Below are 24,315 nucleotides of genomic sequence, written 5' to 3'. Positions count from 1 at the left end.
CCCCTGGTTCTGGACTTCCCCAACATTGGGAACATTCTTCCTGCATCTAACCTGTCTGAACCCGTCAGAATTTTGAACGTTTCTATGAGGTCCCCTCTCATTCTTCTGAACTCCAGTGAATACAAGCCCAGTTGATCCAGTCTTTCTTGATAGGTCAGTCCCACCATCCCGGGAATCAGTCTGGTGAATCTTCGCTGCACTCCCTCAATAGCAAGAATGTCCTTCCTCAAGTTAGGAGACCAAAACTGTACATAATACTCCAGGTGTGGCCTCACCAAGGCCCTGTACAACTGTAGCAACACCTCCCTGCCCCTGTACTCAAATCCCCTCGCTATGAAGGCCAACATGCCATTTGCTTTCTTAACCGCCTGCTGTACCTGCATGCCAACCTTCAATGACTGATGTACCTCGACACCCAGGTCTCTTTGCACCTCCCCTTTTCCTAATCTGTCACCATTCAGATAATAGTCTGTCTCTCTGTTTTTATCACCAAAGTGGATAACCTCACATTTATCCACATTATACTTCATCTGCCATTCATTTGCCCACTCACCTAACCTATCCAAATCACTCTGCAGCCTCATAGCATCCTCCTCGCAGCTCACACTGCCACCCAACTTAGTGTCATCCGCAAATTTGGAGATACTACATTTGATCCCCTCGTCTAAATCATTAATGTACAATGTAAACAGCTGGGGCCCCAGCACAGAACCTTGCGGTACCCCACTAGTCACTGCCTGCCATTCTGAAAAGTACCCATTTACTCCTACTCTTTGCTTCCTGTCTGACACCAGTTCTCAATCCACGTCAGCACACTACCCCCAATCCCATGTGCTTTAACTTTGCACATTAATCTCTTGTGTGGGACCTTGTCGAAAGCCTTCTGAAAGTCCAAATATACCACATCAACTGGTTCTCCTTTGTCCACTTTACTGGAAACATCCTCAAAAAATTCCAGAAGATTTGTCAAGCATGATTTCCCTTTCACAAATCCATGCTGACTTGGACCTATCATGTCACCATTTTCCAAATGCGCTGCGATGACATCCTTAATAATTGATTCCATCATTTTACCCACTACTGAGGTCAGGCTATAATTCCCTGTTTTCTCTCTCCTTCCTTTTTTAAAAAGTGGGGTTACATTGGCTACCCTCCACTCGATAGGAACTGATCCAGAGTCAATGGAATGTTGGAAAATCACTGTCAATGCATCCGCTATTTCCAAGGCCACCTCCTTAAGTACTCTGGGATGCAGTCCATCAGGCCCTGGAGATTTATCGGCCTTCAATCCCATCAATTTCCCCAACACAATTTCCCGACTAATAAAGATTTCCCTCAGTTCCTCCTCCTTACTAGACTCTCTGACCCCTTTTATATCTGGAAGTTTGTTTGTGTCCTCCTTAGTGAATACCGAACCAAAGTACTTGTTCAATTGGTCTGCCATTTCTTTGTTCCCCGTCATGACCTCCCCTGATTCTGACTACAGGGGACCTACGTTTGTCTTTACTAACCTTTTTCTCTTTACATACCTATAGAAACTCTTGCAATCCGCCTTAATGTTCCCTGCAAGCTTCTTCTCGTACTCCATTTTCCCTGCCCTAATCAAACCCTTTGTCCTCCTCTGCTGAGTTCTAAATTTCTCCCAGTCCCCAGGTTCGCTGCTATTTCTGGCCAACTTGTATGCCACTTCCTTGGCTTTAATACTATCCCTGATTTCCCTTGATAGCCACGGTTGAGCCACCTTCCCTTTTTTATTTTTACGCCAGACAGGAATGTATAATTGTTGTAATTCATCCATGCTGTTTCTAAATGTCTGCCATTGCCCATCCACAGTCAACCGCTTAAGTATCATTCGCCAATCTATCCTAGCCAATTCACGCCTCATACCTTCAAAGTTACCCTTCTTTAAGTTCTGGACCATGGTCTCTGAATTAACTGTTTCATTCTCCATCCTAATGCAGAATTCCACCATATTATGGTCACTCTTCCCCAAGGGGCCTCGCACAATGAGATTGCTAATTAATCCTCTCTCATTACACAACACCCAGTCTAAGATGGCCTCCCCCCTAGTTGGTTCCTTGACATATTGGTCTAGAAAACCATCCCTTTTGCACTCCAGGAAATCCTCCTCCACCGTATTGCTTCCAGTTTGGCTAGCCCAATCTATGTGCATATTAAAGTCACCCATTATAACTGCTGCACCTTTATTGCATGCACCCCTAATTTCCTGTTTGATGCCCTCCCCAACATCACTACTGCTGTTTGGAGGTCTGTACACAACTCCCACTAACGTTTTTTGCCCTTTGGTGTTCTGCAGCTCTACCCATATGATTCCACATCATCCAAGCTAATGTCTTTCCTAACTATTGCATTAATCTCCTCTTTAACCAGCAATGCTACCCCACCTCCTTTTCCTTTTATTCTATCCTTCCTGAATGTTGAATACCCCTGGATGGTGAGTTCCCAGCCCTGATCATCCTGGAGTCACGTCTCCGTAATCCCAATCACATCATATTTGTTAACATCTATTTGCACAGTTAATTCATCCACCTTATTGCGGATACTCCTTGCATTAAGACACAAAGCCTTCAGGCTTGTTTTTTTAACACATTTTGTCCTTTTAGAATTTTGCTGTACAGTGGCCCTTTTTGTTCTTTGCCTTGGGTTTCTCTGCCCTCCACTTTTCCTCATCTCCTTTCTGTCTTTTGCTTTTTCCTCCTTTTTGTCTCCCTCTGTCTCCCTGCATTGGTTCCCATCCCCCTGCCATATGAGTTTAACTCCTCCCCAACAGCACTAGCAAACACTCCCTCTAGGACATTGGTTCCGGTCCTGCCCAGGTGCAGACCGTCCGGTTTGTACTGGTCCCCCCTCCCCCAGAACCGGTTCCAATGCTCCAGGAATTTGAATCCCTCCCTGCTGCACCACTGCTCAAGCCACGTATTCATCTGCGCTATCCTGCGATTCCTACTCTGACTAGCACGTGGCACTGGTAGCAATCCCGAGATTACTACTTTTGAGGTCCTACTTTTTAATTTAGCTCCTAGCTCCTTAAATTCGTTTCGTAGGACCTCATTCCTTTTTTTACCTATGTCGTTGGTACCAATGTGCACCACGACAACTGGCTGTTCTCCCTCCCATTTCAGAATGTCCTGCATCCGCTCCAAGACATCCTTGACCCTTGCACCAGGGAGGCAACATACTATCCTGGAGTCTCGGTTGCGGCCGCAGAAACGCCTATCTATTCCCCTCACCATTGAATCCCCTATCACTATCGCGCTCCCACTCTTTTCCCTGCCCTCCTGTGCAGCAGAGCCAGCCACGGTGCCATGAACTTGGCCGCTGCTGCCTTCCCCTGATGAGTCATCCCCCCCAACAGTACTTATTTACCATTAAGAGTATATGAAGCCACCTTATATTTGTAAATATTGGCAAGAAATGGAACTTGCACATGAAACAGGAAGCAAGTCAGCGGAGCGGTTACTTGGCGCGTTGGTCTGTGCAGCTCGCTGATACCAACAGCTGCAAAGCCGTCAGCAGCCCTCAGATAGGTCCTGTGAGAGGAGGACCTATGAGAGGAGGAGGCGATGCTGTGAAGGGGTGAGCCCAGGCCGGCAGTGGCTCGCAGTTGTTTGGTGGAGCCTGCTGGAGCACTCTTCCTCCTTTTAACTTCACAATATGCAGATATTTACTAAATTTAGGCGCCTTTTGTCAGCAGCCTCCAGCAGTCCCTTTGAGGTTTAGCCTCTCTAAACCTGGAAGATCCAGGCAAGCTTCACTTGGTTGCTGTCCAGTTTTACATCGTGGTCCTACAATAGGGCATAGAACCCTTATTTACATAACCAGTTCAGTCTGCAGCCTGTTTCAGGTGGATGTGCCCTGGATGACTAAAAGTTGCCTGGTTGAATTTTGTGTGAGGGAGATTTCTGGGACTTAACTACAGCGGGAGATCACAATCCTATTTTGGACCCAACTTCCCTTTCTTCACACCTGAAAAATGGACGCATTGATGTCAATTCACCCCCCTATGGGATGATTCACTACAAAAAACAATTCTGCATTAACTACAAAGAAATTATATCCACAGACGAGACCTGGGTGAAGAAACCCCTGTGTACTGAGAAAAGTATTTCGACACGATTTTAAGTTAACTTTAAAATTAGTATGAATGATATCGTTGTGCATATAGATCGAGAAATAGATAGAACTTGCATTTATTTTGCATATATCATGAATTCAGGATGTACCAAAGCACTTCAAAGCCAATTAATTTTGCAGTGTAGTCACTGTTGTAATGTAAGGAAACACGGCAGACAACAAGCTTCCAGAAACATGAATGAGATAAATGACAATATAATTTGCTTTAGTGATGTTCTTAATAGATTTTTAATGTAGCAATAAAATTATGTATTCTTGTAAATAAAAAAGCAAATTTTACATTATGCCCCCTCTATACGGATCACGTTAATTAATATCACCAAGCACTTTACTCCTAATGCTTCTATTCCTATCGCTCTGTAACTGGACACTGGGGCCAGGCCAGTGATGAATCCCTCCGCTGACATTTGAGATCATTCCATCCTTTGGAAAAAGTCCTCTATCCTTACTTTGCATTTCTATTTGAAGCAACTCACTATCAAGAAACATCAAATATTTTAATAGTCTCATTTCACCCCCAAATTCGTTTTTGGAGGCGGGAACTCTGATGAAATTGTATTTGAACACAAATAATATGATCTTTCATCGTACCACCATCACTTTTCTACCTTGCCAGATCTGTCTATTCCTTCGATTCATAATGATACTAATAATTGCCAATGGTAGGTTTGCAACTAGCTCCATGAAGGTTATCAAATGGGTACAAACACATGTGAAATAGGCTTATTGATGTAGTGATTAAATACATGTGTATAAATATACATGGATTTTTCCGTATATTTGCATATGCATTTCATTTTCATAGAGATAATAGAAGTGAGTCTCTATGTTTTTATTTAGCCATTTTTAAAATCCTCTCCAGGAGATTATATAGCTGCTGGAGAGTAAAATGCAATGCATTGCTGACTTGCAAACAGATCTCATGTTTACAGCAGAATAGTCTTTTGTACCTTGCAAGAATCATTATTAGCAAGTTGTTCGATTCTATTTTGGTTATTATTAAAATTTAGTCTCACAACATTCAATTGGTTAAGTATGGTGTGGAGCCATATTTTCGCTATTGTGAGCATGAACAACACATTTTGTGTACGCGTAATATTGGCCCTGAAATTCCGGTTGACCTCTTCCTGCAGGCAAACGACCTAAAACGATGCGCACTTACCTGCTGCTGCTGTGCCCGTCCGAACTTTCGAGCTTGAGGCCTCTGGTGACTGCGCGCGCAGCGTGTGCACGTGGGGACATGCGCAGTCCGGGATCTGGAGACAGCAGCCAATCAGATACAGTATAGTTTCTCATTCCTAGCAATAGGAGTTCCGTAAGTATGGAACTCCTATTACTATGAATGAGAACCACCCCCCCCCCAAACACGGTAAAAAATAGAAAATAAAGTACACATTTAACATTCATTTAAATTAAAGTTGTTATAAAAAAACAGTTTGCCGACTTTTTAAAAAGTTTTTTTAATTAAGCCTCAAAATAAACTTACCATAGTGGGCAGGGTTTTTAAAAATAAAATGTGTTTTTATAACATTATTTTTAATGTGTGTGTGTGTATTTTTAAACACTTTCGCCTGTAAAAGTAGGCTATATACCTGCTTTTTCAGGCGCAAGATTTTAAAGGACATTTGCAGGATAAGATATTCGTAAATATCGGAAATCTTGCCCTGCATGTGTCCTCGCTCCCGATCTATGGATGCTCTGTCAAGCCAGAAACTTGACAGATCGGAAAAGCCGGTTTTCAGCGCATGTGCATTGCGCGCTGAAAACCGGCTTTTCCGATGCCTTCCCAGGTCCGTAGAAACTTCTTACAGACCTGGGACATCAGAATTTCAGGGGAATAATGCACCTGGTCAATTTGCAAAAAGCCGATATTTTGAAATGCACATGATTTTCAGTTTTAACTGCTGGTACATTAAAAAGGAATACGTCTGTGTCTTAAACATACAAAACATATGAAAATGATGAACATGAAAAGACCAGCTGTTCCATCGAGCCAGCCCCCCACAGTCGTGATGTCATGATTCCCAACACCAGTCCAGCAGCTATATAACCTCCTGGAGAGGATTTTAAAAATGGCTAAAAAAACCACAACCTTTTTAGGGAGAAAAAAGTATCTTGGAAATTCCTCTCTGACCTCCTAAAGCAATTAAAAACTAGCCCTGGAGACTACATTGACCATGATTTATATTACTTACTATCTCATCCAGTTTGTACACTGTGATTTCCACCTCAGCCAGGAACCGATCTCACTTTAAAAAAAATGTTTGCAGTGAATCTGCAGTCACTGCACAAGCCATCAACCTGTGCCATAGGTCTACGATCCCCTGGGAAAGGAAGTACTGCTGACGTCTAGCCTAGTTCTACCCTTGTGTAACTTAAACCCCTGGTTCTCCCTAACCTTTCTAATTGAAATAATCCACCTGTATAAACACCATCTATTCCTTTCATTATTTGAAACACCTCAGCCAAATCCCCTCCTGAGTCTACATATCCACAATGTAACTTGACTCAGCTTTGTAAGCCTTTTGGGGTAATTGAGCTGCTTTAAACTGGTTATCATTCTAATGGTCCTGTTCTGAACCTTTTCCAAAGCCTTTATATCACACACCATGTGAGGGGATCAAAACTGGACATAGTATTCCAAGTGAGACCTAACCAAGGTCTTATACATGGACAAAATGGTGCTTTCTACTTTAAATTGAATTATCCTAGCAATGCAACCTAATACCCTATTTGCTTTGGCTATCGCCTCATGGCACTGGGCGTGAATCTTCAGAAAATTATGTACTACAGCACCAAGATCTTTTCCTTTCTCAACAGACTTTAGCTTTATAACCTCTAGGGTATAAATATACTTGGCATTCGTCCTGCCTACATGTACAACACTACATTTATCTACATTAAATAACATTTGCCAAATGTGGACCTCTGTCCCCCTTGTATCAAGATACATTTGTAGTAGTTTCTTTTCGTCCACAGTCCATAGATCTTTGAAACATCTACAAGCTTGAGGAATTTTTCCTCAGTGCTTATATTTAGGTCCTTAATGAAGGTCCATAAAAAGCAACAGCCCTAACATTTGATCACTGCAGGACACCAGTGGTAACCGGTCTCCAAGTAGATCCATAACCTTTAACAACCACTTTCTGCCTATGGGAATGCAGCCAATTCTTAATCCAATCTAACATCTTCCCATCAATTTCACAAGATTCTACCTTGTAGAGCAACCTATTGTGTGGCACCTTATCAAAACTTTCTGAACATCCACGTATACAATGTTTACCAGGTTACCTTCATCAGCATCAAGAGCTCGATCTGCTTTGAGATTCCTAATTCTTTTTAAGGTGATATCCTCATCTACTTTAATTTTTGCTTCTTTTCCCACAATTGAATTCTAATTCAGATTTTTGGCAAACTTTATTCGGAGATAAAGATCTATCTCAACTCAGAACATGATTCTTAAAAGCCTGGATTTTACAGTAAAAATACCAGTGTTATTAAATTATAAATCGGACAGCAATCTCCAGCATGCACAGTTAATTGCGGAAATCAGGAAGTTGCTGACCAAGTTACCCTGCTCCTCCAGAAGCTTTGCTAGAACAGTATCTCGCCAAGAGACTCGGCATTGAAACATATGGAACAGCATGAAGTTCCTGTACTTGGGTGACAGATGCACAATAAATTCACCAGAAAAAGTTAGGGCTTGTCCATTCCAGAGTAAGGAGATTTTTAATGCTGTGATAAGTCTTACTTACTGCCAAACACTGGCAATGAAAATGATCTTTCACAAGTATGGAGTCTCATTTCTTCAGATTTTAATTATTGGAGATTTAAAAAAAATTATAAAATGTATTTTTAAAATGTTTTCTTTCTGTCTATTTTAACTCTCTCTCTTAACCCCATCTTTCTTTCCTTCTCTTTATTCCACTTTCTGTACATGATTTGGCATTGAATTAACTATTCTAACTTACAATTCCTGGTTTAGACGCTGTACTGCTCAGTTTTCAATCTGATTGGTTAAGGAGATACACAGTTGCGTGGCCCTGTTCACACAGATCTCAGACCCCCTGTAGAGGGCACTGCACCAAAATGACTTACTAATCACAGCAAATTCCAATGCAAAACCTCATAGAAAGTCTGTGGACAAGTGTAAGTGTAACGAATTGCTGTTGCCGTTCATTCATCACTGACTGCAAAATCCAGCCCAAGGACTTTAAACAGATGGACTAATCTTTATCACATTAAAACCCTTAATAGATTAAATGGGATTTTCTTACATCCCTTTTTAATGTATTAGTTCAATGTTCCTTGATCACTACTGTAAAATTTTATAAATTGCTATAGCTTTCTTTACCACTCAAACACCATTTAGATATCAGCGCCAACAGGCAGATAGCTTTTTCGAATGTGCATTCTCAAGTAAATTGAATCTCATTTCTAAAGCATCTTTCAGTCCTGTACATTGTTCCACACCAATACAATCCACAACATATTAGAGCAAATATGAGTGTCAAATAATCCCTATGTAATGTCACACTCCACTGTTGAATGATTGCTTCAGTTATTAATACTTCTCCTTCTCCTTTAACTCCACTCACTTTCTCTAAATTAAAGGTGTTGATATGGGAACCCGCATGGGTCCTAGCTATGCATACCTTTTGGTGGGATATGTGGAACATTCTTTGTTCCAGTCCTACTCAGGTCCCCTCCCTCACCTCTTTTTCCAGTACATTGATGACTGTATCAGTGCTGTTTCCTGCTCTTGCCCTGAACTTGAAAATTTCATTCACTTTGCATCCAATTTCCACCCTTCCCTTACCTTCACATGGTCCATCTCCGAGTCTTCCCTTCCCTTCCTCGACTTCTCTGTCCCATTTTTGGGGATAGACTTTCGATCAGTATCCACTATAAGCCCACTGACTCACACAGCTACCTGGACTACACTTCCTCCCACCCCATCCTGTAAGGACTCCATTCCATTCTCCCAGTTTCTCCGTCTCCGTCGCATCTGCTCTGACGACGCCACCTTTCACACTAGTGCCTCTGATGGCTTCCTTTTTCCTCAACAGAGGATTCCCCTCTGCCGTGGTTAATATGGCCCTCAATCGTGTCCGTTCTATTTCCACACCGCTACTCTCAACCCTTCCCCTCTCTCTTAGAACCACAACAGTGTTCCCCTTGTCCTCACCTTTCACCCCACCAGCCTCCACATTCAACAGATCATCCTCCACCATTTCCGCCACTTCCAGCATGACCCCACCACCAATCACATCTTCCCCTTTCCTCTCAGCGTTCTGAAGGGATCGCTCCCTCCACGACATCCTGGCCCATTCCGCAGTCATCCCAAGCACCCCCTCCCCTTCCTACGGCACCTTCCCTTGCAAGCGCAGGAGATGCAACACCTGCCCTTTTACCTCCTCCCTTCCCACGATCCAGGGCCCCAAATATTCCTTCCAGGTGAAACAGCGATTTACTTGTACTTCTTTCAATTTAGTACACTGTATTCGCTGCTCACAATGTGGTCTCCTCTATATTGGGGAGACCAAGGGCAGATTGGGTGACGGCTGAACACCTCCATTCAGTCCGTAAATGTGACCTGAGCTTCCGGTCGTCTGTCACTTTAATTCTCCACTCCACTCCCACTCTGATATCTCCATCCTCGGACTCCTCCACTGTTCCAGTGACGCTCAACACAAGCTCGAGGAACAGCACCTCATCTTTCTTTTAGGCACTTTACAGCCTTCTGGACTCAACATTGAGTTCAACAATTTTAGAGGATAACCTCTGGCCATCTTTGGCTCCCTTTCCCTCCCCCCATCTTAAGTTTTTTTTTTCTTCTTGCTTCCCTTTTTTTTCTCTTTGTCTATAATGGCAACTGGTTATTACTACGCCATTCACACCCTATCCAGATTAACTTTTTCTAACCTCTATCATTATCATTTCAATTCGGCCCATCATCACTTTTGTCTCTCTAATCTCTCCTGCCTTCCAACCTATCACAGACCTTCCCTTTTGTTCTTTCTTCCCCTCCCTTTTTCAGTACTTAAGAATGTGCTCTTTTCAATCATTTGGCAGTTCTGACGAAGGGTCGTCAACCCAAAATGTTAATTCTATTTTTCTCTCCACAGATGCTGCCTGACCTGCTGAGATTTCCAGCATTCTCTGTTTTTATTTCAGATTCCAGCATCAGCAGTACTTTGCTTTTGTAATATTGATTTTGTGTTTGCTTTAAAAAACAAATTAAATCAAGTTGTAATAAAAATATTTAGTACAGATACCTTCTCTTCTAAACTATCTTCTCTTGTTCCTGCGATACAAGTGCTCATATGAATCCTATGAATTTAGTGCGCTGGAATGAGTCTAATCTCAAAATGGAGGTAAGTACTTTTGTGAAAAATTATGAACAGAATTTAGGAGTACTACAGTTAATAACAAAAACATCCACCTTTTTTGTCTTTGCATTAACAGATCTTTTGGAATACTATCCTTAGCCAATTGGATAGGTTTATATTGGGTTGTTGCTGGCTGCGTGAGACCCAAGTTTCGAGAAGCAGAAGTGGAACCACCTTACTGATACCAATATAAAAGCAGCTACACACTCATGGAACCAATAAACTCTATGTTGTGACCCAAATAAAAATGCAGGATTTAAGTTTGGATGAACAGAAGGTCATTTTGGAAAATATTGTTAGTTAAGAAAAATAATAAATGTCAACGTTGATTTTTTAGCCTTCTTTCGGAAAATCTAACTTCAAGCTAAATCTGCAATGGCCACACAATACATTACACAAATGCCGTGATAGCAGTTGAAACTTTCTAGGCACATGTGCTCAAGTGGTTCTGCAATTAAAAAAAAATCTTTATTAAGAATAATTGGTACCATACAATCAATTCAGTATATCTACATCCAGGATGTACAATACACTACAAACAGTGTTAAAAGCATAACATGTTCATCCAGTTCCAAATTAATTGTTTTATTTTTTGTCCTCAATTACATTGGCCTCTTGAATTTACACTCCATCTGTTATTTGAATAGGCAGCCTATGAACTAGCATCCAGGCCTCCACTGATGCTGCTCAGAAGTTGGTGCCAAGAGACACATAACAATGACCCAGGGATAACTTGGTTTGTGATTTGTCCTGTTGAAGTACAGTTACCTGGCCCAGCCTGGGAGACCCATACAGACCTGTAGCTGAGATCAGTAACTTAGGGGTGAAAAGTCCACTTAGGTATTCTTGGCGCATTCTAATAGGGGTGGATATTGTGACATTTTTCACCCAGCTCATGATATTCTGTCCCGCAGGAGCATAGAAATTGAATTGTTACCACTTCGTAAAATGGAGGATTTTGAAATTGTGTCCCAATGTGCTCTGGCAATAGCCATGTTTTTATATTTCAATAAACCTTTTTTTAATGTTTGCATTCCTCAGATGGCCAAGACCCATTTTGAAAAAAGGCTACAGGCAGAAGCTGGAATTGTCAGACATCTATCAGATTCCTTCAACTGACTCTGCAGATGAACTTTCTGAGATGTTAGAAAGGTACGTGATGAAATTCTGATAATAAACTGTTTTTTAACATAGTGCTCAATAACCTATATTAAATAAGAATGGATAGTGATGACCGCTCAATTATAAAGGCAGTATCAGCTTATTAGATAAATGAATCTACGAGGCTACCATTGGGATAAGACCTTCCAAAGATGCGTAAAGATAATACACTGGCTTTACCTCTACTACACCACCCAAAATCAGGCAGTATAGTGGCAGAATATCAAGGGAAATCGGGTGAGGAGGCTTACTACTGCCACCGTGGACTTACCTCCTTGCACTGCACAAGGAAAAGAGCCCAGCCACGCCTTGACCGCCCCATGTAAATTGCAGTGGGAGGTGGGGCCCAGAAACCTAGCTGCTTTCAACTGCCTTACACTGCTACTACCATCAACTCCAGGGACCACTGGGAGAGGAGGACCAGTAGACCCTGGGGTTGAAGCGAATACCTGCTGAAGCTTTTTTTTTAAGCATGTAAAGGGCCAGGAGTGAGCATCTCTTCCTCACCTCATATCTCAAACCTACCTTAGTTAGGTCTCAGCTCAGTCTAAGACCTAAACTTCTATTCATTTTCATGTTTTCAGGGAACATCTGCCACCTTTAAATGAGACATTCACGACATCTTCCTCTCGAGCAGTGGTGGGCTCTCTATTGGGGGTGGTGATTTAGCCGAGAGTCTGCCCTGCATAGCTAAACAGGCTTGATCCAGGAAAATGGGTCAGGATCATAGCAAGGCCGAGACACTGGGTGGAGGTCTTGCCCTATCCACCTCTAGCGGTGAATCTGACCTCGAAAAAAATTCAGGCTAATGTCACCAAACCCATCTCGATTCTAAGAATCTTCCTATAATTTTCCACAAGTTTAAACATCCAGGTTATAGTAGTGGAAGGATCAAGCACCAAATACTGAGTTAAAATTGCAAAATGAAATAAATAATATTGGGTATCCATCTAAGGGAAAGAAAATACTATTCTCTCATAAGTGGCTGTTTCTCATGTTTTATTTTCACAATTAGGGATATGCCAAATGTACAAGGCATTGAATGAAATTGAGAAACATTTTTTCAGGCGATTTGAAGGCGATATCACACGCCTGACCCAAGACACATACAAATCAGCCATCTGGGATAGCTGTATGAAATTTGGCTTCAAATTCTGATCAATGACCCAAATAAATTGACCCAAATAACCCAAGTTTGCTGATGATGCAAAGATGGGATAAAAAGCAATGTGTGAGGAGGACACAAAAAATCTGCAAAAGGACATAGACAAGCTAAGTGAGTGGGCAAAAATTTGGCAGATGGAGTATAATTTTGGAAAGTGTGAGGTCATGTACTTTGGCAGAAAAAAAATCAAAAAAATCAAAAAAATCAAAAAATCAAAAAAATCAATTCACACCTTGTTGGCGTTGTGGAGGCTTCCATTCAGCCTATTCATGCTGCTTCAAAGGGTATGTTTGCTCGAGCTGTGGAACAATGGGGCACCTCCAACGAGCTTGCAGCTCTGCAAAACCTGCTAACCACCACGTGGCAGAGGAAGATCGGTCCATGGTGGATCAAAGCAATTTCGAGCCCCAGAGAGAGGAGGCAGATGCTGAAGTACATAGGGTGCCCACATTTTCGATGAAATGTCCACCTATAATGCTAAAAGTAAAATTGAATGGCTTACCTGTAGCAATGGAATTGGATACTGGCGCTAGCCAATCCATCATGAGTAAAAAGATGTTTGAGAGACTGTGGTGCAACAAGGCATTCAGACCAGCCCTGAGCCCCATCCACACGAAACTGAGAACGTACACCAAAGAGCTTATCACTGTCCTGGGCAGCGCCATGGTCAAGGTCACCTAAGAGGGCATGGTGCACGAACTGCCACTCTGGATTGTCCCGGGCGATGGCCCCACACTGCTTCGAAGGAGCTGGCTGGGCAAAATCCGCTGGAACTGGGATGACATCCAAACGCTATCACATATTGATGAGGCCTCGTGTACCCAGGTTCTTAACAAATTTCCTTCCCTTTTTGAGCCAGGTATTGGAAACTTTTCCAGGGCGAAGGTGCGGATCCACTTGGTCCCAGAGGCATGGCCCATTCACCACAAGGCGCGAGCGGTACCTCACATGATGAGGGAGAGAGTGGAAATCGAGCTGGATAGGCTGCAAGGTGAGGGCATTGAGGGCAATCTCCCCAATGGAATTCAGCGAGTGGACCAGCCCGATTGTTCCAGTACTCAAAAGTGATGGCACGGCCAGGATTTGCGGCGATTATAAAGTAACGTTTCTCGCTACAGGATCAATACCCGCTACCTAAAGCAGACGACCTACTTGCGACGCTGGTAGGAGGCAAGACGTTCATCAAGCTTGACCTGACTTCGGCCTACATGACGCAGGAGCTGGAGGAATCTTCGAAGGACTCACCTGCATCAACACACGCACAAGGGACTGTTCATCTACACAGATGCCCGTTTGGAATTCGGTCGGCTGCAGCGATCTTCCAGAGAAACATGGAGAGCCTACTCAAGTCGGTACCACGCACGGTGGTTTTTCAGGACACCGTCAAGCACCTACAAAACCTGGAGGAGGTCCTGCAGCGACTGGATCGCGTAGGGCTGCGGCTGAAGAGGTCGAAATGCGTCTCCATGGCAACAGAAGTGGAGTTTTTGGGGAGAAAGATCGCGGCAGACGGCATTCGGCCCACAGACGCCAAGACAGAGGCTATCAGGAACGCGCCCAGCCCACAGAACGTCACGGAGCTGTGGTCGTTCCTGGGACTCCTCAACTATTTTGGTAACTTCCTACCGGGGCTAAGCACCCTCTTAGAGCCCCTACATGTGTTATTACATAAAGGTCAGAACTGGGTATGGGAAAAAAAAACAAGTAATTGCTTTTGAGAAAGCCAGAAACATTTTATGCTTCAACAAGCTGCTTGTATTGTATAACCTGTGTAAAAGACTTGTGCTAGCATGTGATGCGTCATCGTACGGAGTTGGGTGTGTATTACAACAAGCTAACATTGCGGGGAATTTGCAACCTGTCGCCTATGCCTCCAGGAGCTTGTCTAAGGCCAAGTGGGCCGACAGCATGATTGAGAAAGAGGCATTAGCGTGTGTGTTCAGGGTAAAGAAAATGCATCAGTACCTGTTTGGCCTCAAATTTGAGCTGGAAACTGATCACAAGCCCCTCATATCCCTGTTCGCTGAAAACAAGGGGATAAATACTAATGCCTCAGCCTGCATACAAAGGTGGGCACTCGCGCTATCAGTGTATAACTACACCATCCGCCACAGACCAGGCACATAGAACTGTGCGGATGCTCTCAGTCGGCTACCATTGCCCATCACGAGGGTGGAAATGGCGCAGCCTACAAACTTGTTGATGGTGGCGCAGCCCGCAGACTTGTTGATGGTCATGGAAGCGTTTGAAAATGATAAATCACCTGTCACGGCCCGCCAGATTAGGACTTGGACCAACCAAGATCCTCTGCTGTCCCGAGTAAAAAACTGTGTACTGCATGGGAGCTGGGCCAGCATCCCCATTGAAATGCAAGAGCTAATCAAGCCATTCCAGCGGCGAAAGGACGAGCTGTCCATTCAGGCAGACTGCTTGTTGTGGGGTAACCAAAAAGGGCAGGGAGACGTTCATCTCGGATCTCCACAGCACACACCCAGGTATAGTAATGATGAAAGCAATAGCTAGATCCCAAGTGTGGTGGCCTGGTATCGACTCTGACTTAGAATCCTGTGTACGGCAATGCAGCGTGTGTGCTTAGTTGAGCAACGCGCCCAGAGAGGCACCACTGAGTTTGTGGTCCTGGCCCTCCAGACCATGGTCAAGGATCCATGTCGGCTATGTGGGCCCGTTTCTCGGTAAAAAGTTCCTGGTGGTGGTGGATGCTTTTTCAAAATGGATTGAATGTGAAATAATGTCAGGAAGCACTACCACCACCACCATTGAAAGCCTGAGGGCCATGTTTGCCATCCATGGCCTGCCTGATATACTGGTCAGTGACAACGGGCCATGTTTCACCAGTACCTAATTTAAAGAATTCATGACCCGCAATGGGATCAAACATGTCACCTCAGCCCCATTTAAACCAGCCTCCAATGGGCAGGCAGAGCGGGCAGTACAAACCATCAAACAGAGCCTTAAGCGAGTCACAGAAGGCTCACTCCAAACCCGCCTGTCCCGAGTACTGCTCAGCTACCGCACGAGACCCCACTCGCTCACAGGGGTGCCCCCGGCTGAGCTACTCATGAAAAGGACACTTAAAACCAGACTCTCGCTGGTTCACCCCAACCTGCATGATCAGGTAGAGAGCAGGTGACAGCAACAAAATGGAAACGATGATCGCGCCACTGTGTCACGGGAAATTGATCTGAATGACCCTGTATATGTGCTAAACTATGGACATGGTCCCAAGTGGATCGCGGGCACGGTGATAGCTAAAGAAGGGAGTAGGGTGTTTGTAGTCAAACTAGACAGTGGAGAAATTTGCAGAAAGCACCTGGACCAAACGAGGCTGCGGTTCACAGACTGCCCTGAATAACCCACAGTAGACACCACCTTTTTCGAGCCCACAACACACACCCAAAGGATCAACGACACCACCCCGGACCAGGAAATCGAACCCATCACGTCCAACAGCCCAGCAAGGCCAGGCTCACCCAGCAGCCCTGCAGGACCAACAGCACGCCAGACCAGCGAGGGCACAGCCAACACACCAGAGCAGGCATTTGTACCGAGGCGGTCCACCAGGGAAAGAAAGGCTCCCCACCGCCTCACCTTGTAAATAGTTTTCACTTTGACTTTGGCGGGGGAGTGATGTTGTGTATCTGTAAAGCATGCACTCCCATGTTCCACCACCAGGGAGTGCATCCCCTGAAGTCCCAAGGGATCCCAGCATCCCTTAGTTGCACTGTATATAAGCCAGCCCCTAAGGCCTGTTCCCGACTCTGGAGTGTCTTAATAAAGACTGAGGTCACTGTTACTTTAACCTCCCTGTGTGCAGCCTCATCTGTGTTAGGAACACAATACAGCTATACAAGGTATTGATGAGGCCACACCTGGAATACTGTGTGCAGTTTTGGTTTCCATATTTACGAAAGGATATACTTGCCTTGGAGGCAGTTCAGAGAAGGTTCACTGGGTTGATTCCGGGGATGAGGGAGTTGATTTATGAGGAAAGGTTGAGTAGGTTGGGCCTCTACTCATTGGAATTCAGAAGAATGAGAGGTGATCTTATATATGATGGGGCTTGACAAGGTGGATGCAGACAAGATGTTTTCACTGATGGGGGAGAATAGAACTAGAGGGCATGATCTTAGAATAAGGGGCCACCCATTTAAAACAGAGATGAGGAGGAATTTCTTCTCTCAGAGGGTTGTAAATCTGTGGAATTCGCTGCCTCAGAGAGCTGTGGAAGCTGGGACATTGAATAACTTTAAGACAAAAATAGACAGTTTCTTAAATGATAAGGGAATAAGGGGTTATGGGGAGCGGGCGGGGAAGTGGAGCCGAGTCCATGATCAGATCAGCCATGATCTTATTGAATGGCGGAGCAGGCTCGAGGGGCCGTATGGCCTACTCCTGTTCCTATTTCTTATGTTCTTATGAATGTTATATGCACGACTGGAATATAATGGAACTTTATTGACTTTGTACACATGGTAGGGAGTCTCTCCTATCAGGAGCATGCAGTTTTTAGATCTTTAATTTAAATAGTTACAGAATCATACGTAATATCTACCCAAATTCCTGATATGTGCTATCGGTGGGTAAGGCTCCCTACTGGGAGCACAACGTAAATTGTGCATAAAATTTGTAGTGTTTGCTTGGTGTTTAATAGATCCTGCCAACACCTTGAAGTGACCTTTTAAAATTCTTCTGCACTTTGATAGCCCATGTGCTGCTTTTCAGATGGATTTTTTCTTAATGAGTATAAAACTTCAGTTAAGATGTGGATGTCAGTGCTGGGAATAAAACACTTTCCACTTTCGCCATTCAGTGCAGTATCACAGTCAGGTTAGAAAGAGCTCCCACTGTTCTCGTCCAACAATGCACCTTGACAGTGTTATCAATGAGAATGTGGATTACTGTGCCAATGTGAAGTTTTTTGTTTCTTTCATCAGCTAACCTGGCCGTTTCTCTTCGACGATATTGCAATTCTGTGTCATATGATGGACAGTTTGTAGCGTAAATCCCTGGCAGCTCGATTGTGACAGCTCAACTCAGTTCACGTTGGACCCTTATACCAACAACAATAACAATTTTCATTTATATAGCACCTTTAAAGTAGTAAAATATACCAAGGCACTTAATTACAGCTTGGACAGCTGGTAGACGAAGTCACTTTTCATCCCATCAATCCAGGTTGGATTTAAACTTAGGCCCCAGAAGTGAAAGGGTGTTTGGCAGCCTTCTATGTTAGCTAATCCCATTTTCCAGATTCTTCTTTGTAAACATTCTAAAAAATACTCTTTTCTAGAAAAAGCATTATTTCATAATTGCATAAATTGCTCATGTGTCTGATCAGCTTGATTACTTCTTCCCAGGTAACCAGGTGAATTAACCTATCATTTTTCTCAGACAGATAGGGAAAGGGAAAGTCAATTAGAAATGCTGATGTCACAATTTAGTATAAAGCCTATTAAAATGTATATAAGTCACTATAATTATGGAAGAACTCCTTGGTAAATGATTCATAGGGGTCAGACATCATGGGGCCGATCTTGGTGGACCCACTGCACGCTGCCATCGAGTTTTCTGGGCGGTCTCCCCTCTGAGTGAGTTTGGTGGAGGCCTCCCGCCGGCGGGGAGGGAAGACCGCTGGGGACCGCCCTCTGATGTCCGCTGGCGTTCAACGTGCGTAAGTGTCCTCCTGCCCGCCGAGCTGCCAGTTTGGTCCGGGCGGGAGTCCGCTGCAGTAGGGGAAAGGACTGCCACATGGAGGCAGGTCTAACCTCAACAGTATGTAAGAAAACCTGCAAAAGAAGGTTCGTAAACTTTTCTTTATTTTTTTGTCAAGTGATTCAGGTGAATGGGGTCCCCTGAAGGTTTTCCAGTGGTTTTTTTTTGAAAATTTTAATTTTATCTGTTCCCCCTCCCTGGGCCTGACTCAATCCTTGGTGGTACTTTGCCGAGGATTGCATTTGCCACCAAGATTGGGAGCGCCCGCCCACTGCTGCCCATATTCAGGGCCCAAGATGCATTTTTGCCGCTGGGCGGTCTTTCCAGGAGTTTTTCATGAAACTTCCGCCCTAAAGTACCGTCAGGATCTCATGTGTGGCACTTGGGCGGAACTTAGCTCCCACCAGGGTCGGGGCCCATGGATTTGTCTATTGTTTAGGAATTGTCCTGAGACTACCAAGGAAGGATTTGACTAGCAATTTCCCTGGACAGAGCAGATGTTTCTAGATGGACTGATAAAACAGAATTGACTCTTGATCAGCATTACACATTTGCCAAAGTTACAATTAGAAGGGTGTTTGTACAATCACTCTAATTTTTCTGTTTAAGGGATCTCAGTTGTTGCTCTTGAGTCAACTAAGATTGCGTCCCCCCGTAGTCCAATTTGGACACATAGGGGCCGAAATTTAGGAATGACCATTTGCGGCGGCCATTCCTAAAAATCAAATAGCCTCCGCTTTGGGGTCAACTGGCCGACCCGACCTAAATTCAGGTCGGGGATTTTTCGGCCTGGACCCCATCCTGCCTGAGTGGTTGCACCATCAATTTAAAACAATAAAAATACTTACCTGGCCATATTCAGCAGAATAGATCGATTCCCCGCCACGCGGTGCCCCCGGCAGGTTTTTCTGCCAGTGCACCATCTCCGCACTGAGTGTGGCCCGGCAGCATGGCTGACCTTAAAGGGGAGTGCCCACTGCCACGGCCACAATGTAAAATTTGTTTTGGCCGGCAAAAGACTGCCCACGGGTTAGGCTGGCCTGCCTACGGGCAGCCTGGCACTCCCTCTTGGGTGTCAGGCAGCTGGCCCGGCCGAAACTCTCCCTGGTGGCCCAGTGACCCTTGGGCCCAGTGGCCCAAGATAAAAAATGATGGAGAGCGTGGCGACACACATGCGCTGTGACATCACCATGACTCCACTGAGGAGTGACAGCGGCGGAGTCTCCGACCGATCCATTTTCAGCCAGTCAGCCTGGCTTTGAGTCTAAGGCCCGCCTCCATTATGATCCATTTCCTGTAGGACTTTTAAAAAATGTCAAAAGTCCTGAAAATGGATCTACCAGGAATTGCAGAGGTAAGTAGCACGCTAAAAGTTATAGGTGCTCCAGCTTTCTAGTGCACCTGAATTTCGACCCCATACTCTGTAGGCAGAACAATTTGAAGAGAGAAAAGTAACACAAATTCCCATGGCTCTTAGATACATTAAAGTATTGATTGAAGGCAATAAGCCTGAAACAACATACTAACTTCTCCATGAAACTAGGTTAACTGTAAAAGCAATCTCTCACTGAATTAACTTCAGTGAAGCAATAATAAAAAAAAGTCTTGCATTTATATCGCACCTTTCACGACCTTAGGAAGTCCCAGAGCACTTTACAGCCAATGAAATACTTACACTAGTTTATAGGCATGTACAAAAACTACAACAATTTTTACAAGCAATTTAAATGTATCTGCAAAAACAGTATACCTAATTAGCAAGGTCTATTGCGTATTTTTTGCAGACATATATCAAAGGAAATCTTTTGCCTGAGAAAATGTGTCTGTTGAGTAATATTTCATTCATTCAAATTGGACAGGTCAGAGAAAGCATGACCATAAGCAGGAAGACTATCTTTGGAATGAAAAGAAAACCTTTCGGTACCCAAAGAACACCAGTGGCATCTTACCACCTCAGCTTTCCAGAGTAATACGCGTATCAGTTCTAGCATTCAGTTCTTTGCTGTTCTAACAGTAGAGCTCAGTGAGAAATTTAAGTGAGCAGCCAAGCCAGTTTAAACAGCAAGCTAATTTGTTCAATGTAACACAAGGGTGCAACCGATTTTCTGTGCTTTAGATTTTCCCACCTATAAATCATATTTGTCTCTTCACTCACTAGTATTATTTTGGAGATAGTTATGAGGAGAGAAAGAGAGAAAAGAGAAGAAAGAGGGAGAGGAGAGGAGAGCAAACTGCTCATTGTTGGGGAGGGAGTTCCAGATATTGAAAGGGTTTCCATAGTGGGGGCAGTTGTGGAAAATCTCCTCAATAGAGGGGAGATGGCATTATCAGGTGCTCAGTGGTTGGGTGGAGAGAGCACCAGCTGTTGAAAAGTTGCCCAGTGGGTGGGGGAAGTATGCCAGCTGTTGAAAAGTTGCCCAGTGGGTGGGCGAAGTATGCCAGCTGTTGAAAAGTTGCCCAGTGGGTGGGGGAAGTATGCCAGCTATTGAAAAGTTGCCCAGTGGGTGGGCGAAGTATGCCAGCTGTTGAAAAGTTGCCCAGTGGGTGGGTGGAGAGAGCACCAGCTGTTGAAAAGTTGCCCAGTGGGTGGGGGAAGTTTGCCAGCTGTTGAAAAGTTGCCCAGTGGGTGGGGGGGGGGAGTATGCCAGCTGTTGGAAAGTTGCCCAGTGGGTGGGGGAAGTTTGCCAGCTGTTGAAAAGTTGCCCAGTGGGTGGGGGGGGGGGAGTATGCCAGCTGTTGAAAAGTTGCCCAGTGGGTGGGCGAAGTATGCCAGCTGTTGAAAAGATGCCCAGCGGGTGGGGGAAGTTTGCCAGCTGTTGAAAAGTTGCCCAGTGGGTGGGTGGAGAGAGCACCAGCTGTTGAAAAGTTGCCCAGTGGGTGGGGGAAGTTTGCCAGCTGTTGAAAAGATGCCCAGCGGGTGGGGGAAGTTTGCCAGCTGTTGACACATTACCTGTGCCTCCAGTTCTCTGTTTCTACTGTGCTGTGTACACTCTGTCTTGATAACTTCAGGTGACATGGTGCCCTTGCATTCCGTATTCATCCTCCACTCTTTCTCCGCTATTTCTCCTCTAGCCTTACTTTCTCTGCTCTGGGCTGGGGAGTGAGATATTTGCTTCTCATTTACTGCCATTTAGTAAGATATCCGCCATCAGTCTGTAACAGCACTGTTGTGCCACTGTGGAGATTTTTAATTACTACTGTTTACTTAGGCAGAAAAGGCTTGTGTTGAGTTGATTGACATCCATGTAACATTAGGTGGTATAACGTTATGCTCATGGTGCCACTTACAAGCGCAAAACCATTAGACCTTTGCAACTGTTTTGAAATATAATAGATCTTTCTTTTGTCTGGTTTCCATGCCAATTTCCACTTCTTCCTTCCCTTCTGAAGGTAGTGACTACTTGCTGATGCAGAATTACCATCTCTTTAGTTCCTCTGCCCTTATCTTTGTAAACTTTGTAACTTTTTCCTTCGATCTGAGTACCATTATTATATTTGCTACTGTTCCGGGTCAAATAACTTGATGTACAACTAGAAGCTCAGAATTGAAGATGGTGCTGTGAAATTTGATGTTTTTTTCACTACTTTTGGATAGCTTGAATAGTTTGTTGTAGTTACTAAAATATGTATTACTGAACTTTGGCAATCCATGGTCAAGGTTGATAATAATTCAAATAATGAATAATATGAGATAATAAGACAGCCTTTCCTTTTGAGGCAGCCTTCAGGGATGACTTCATTGGTTGCCTTTAATGAGGTTTTATTATAAATTGCACAGAGGAGAATGGACCAACATGACTGAACAATTAAGTACATAAATATCAAAAAGGGATTTGGAATCAAATTCTTTTTAAAGCAAAGAATTACTAATGTCAACTGATTAGTCAAACTGTAGTTCTCAGGAATTGGCATGCTTTACGCAAAACTGAAATAGATAACAGCACAGCTAGGAACATTTTGAGAACAGATTCTATGCAAACAAGTCAACATAACTGGAACTACAAGAAATGTAAGACAATTATTATCTACTTAGTGTTGAATGGTATCATTCAATTAAGTCTAATTAAACTTCAAAGAATATTATAGCCTCTTCTATTTCCTGCATAGATACAGAACAATTCATCTTATAGCAGTAACTCTTTTCCCTTGAGATCTATTGAAGATATAAATATATTGAAATTAATTCTTAAATTAATTGCTTTGATAACTGCAAGAACTGTCAAACATCTGTATTTGCAACTGGGAGAGAAAAATAGAGAATATTAATACAATGTTTATCAAAGTTGATCGTTAAATATCAAGTTTCATTACTTTGATATTGCATTGGCAGAAATTGCTGATATATTAATTAAGAAAACTTGGCTATAAATGAGATTCACAGATCATCATATATTGTGCTAGCAAATAACAATCACCTGCATGCAATTTATGCATTTTTATATTTTTGTTGTGTACTTGTGTTTGATCATTATTCATGTTTAATTGTATGCATAGTGCAAACCACATTTAGCAGGTTTTATTCAAGATCTGGTACAGAAATAGCTAAATAGCAAAAATGACAACGAAGTATCGAGATGAACTTCACGTTGTGCAGCAATGCAAAACATAGAACAGCAATATTTAGGTACAGATACACTAAAGTTAATGGGTGTGTTGCTAGGGGAAGGGGCAGTTGAATACAAAGCTTGTCTGATCAAAGCTAGAGGAGGTATTACAGTGTTTAATGGTTATCAGGGCCCAACCAGTCTACTGAGTTTATGAGAAGGAGCAAGGGAGGTAAATCATTAGGACAAAAGCTAAAGTGGGTTTGGCAGACTGGGCCCCAGATCTTGCTCAAATAATCTAACTTTTCCCTTAGCGAAAAATGATTTGTTTTTGAGATTGCAATGAATTCTTGTTTAAATATTATCATACTATTTTTTATTAAAGCACATGGCTCAGTTAACAGGAATATTGACTTATAGGAACAATTGTTCAGATGGAAATCAAGTACTTGCCAAATTCAGCGCAGTTTATTTAATAGGAATGACTGCTTAAGCGGGAGACTGTTTCTTGCAAGGATGCTTCCAGCAAGAGGCTACCACTGTTTTATCACAAAATTGTTACCCATCAAACTACCTGTAGCACATTAATATTATAAAGAACTGTTTTTTTTTAATATCTTGCAAGTTTCAAGTTAAATCATACCACTGAAATGCTAGGTCATTGGTATCGAAAGGCCTTTGACAAGCGCACATAAGTGTTTAATCAATTGTCTTGATATTAAATATAATGATATTAAATATTAGGGCCTGTCCTTTCGTGGGGTCAATGTTCCTGTAGTGAATAAGTGCACTATTTCCCAGCAATCTAAGTTTTGGACTTGTTTGCTCTAATTTCTCCTTCCAAGAGGCTGGAAAAATTCCAAAGACTTTTATTTGCTTGTTATTTGTGCTGATGCCCTTCAGACTCTCAGCAGTATTCTAAATAAGCGGAGAACATGACCTTTTAAATAATTAAGCCCCTACAGTGTGATATATGGTTGGGTGGTTTTAATCTGCCAAAAATGTGGCCCAATTGGAATTTGAACTTTCATTCAATGATGATGTTTACCAAGATTAGATCTTCAAGGTCTCCTCCTGCTTTTGTATTGACCTAATTAGTAGCCATTGCCAAATCTCCTTGGCTATGCTTAAGGGGGGCAAAATATTCAAGAGATCCCTGTTGCTA

The 24,315-nt window shown here is 43.3% G+C and overlaps 1 protein-coding gene across 1 annotated transcript in view; it reads left to right on the top strand.

Annotated features, from left to right (window-relative positions):
• The first annotated feature begins 10,526 nt into the window (after positions 1 to 10,526).
• cftr (CF transmembrane conductance regulator) overlaps positions 10,527 to 24,315 on the top strand; it is a 134,356-nt gene continuing 120,567 nt past the window's right edge. Inside the window, exons 1-3 of the mRNA XM_070901699.1 lie at positions 10,527 to 10,532; positions 11,195 to 11,346; positions 11,589 to 11,699. Of these exons, the coding sequence (XP_070757800.1) occupies positions 10,527 to 10,532; positions 11,195 to 11,346; positions 11,589 to 11,699 (269 nt within the window). The remainder of the gene's footprint in view (positions 10,533 to 11,194; positions 11,347 to 11,588; positions 11,700 to 24,315) is intronic.

This window comes from Pristiophorus japonicus, chromosome 15, assembly GCF_044704955.1.
Source record: "Pristiophorus japonicus isolate sPriJap1 chromosome 15, sPriJap1.hap1, whole genome shotgun sequence".
In the NCBI taxonomy this organism is placed as follows: Eukaryota; Metazoa; Chordata; class Chondrichthyes; family Pristiophoridae; genus Pristiophorus; species Pristiophorus japonicus.
This window is presented reverse-complemented; position numbering and strand designations above follow the sequence as displayed.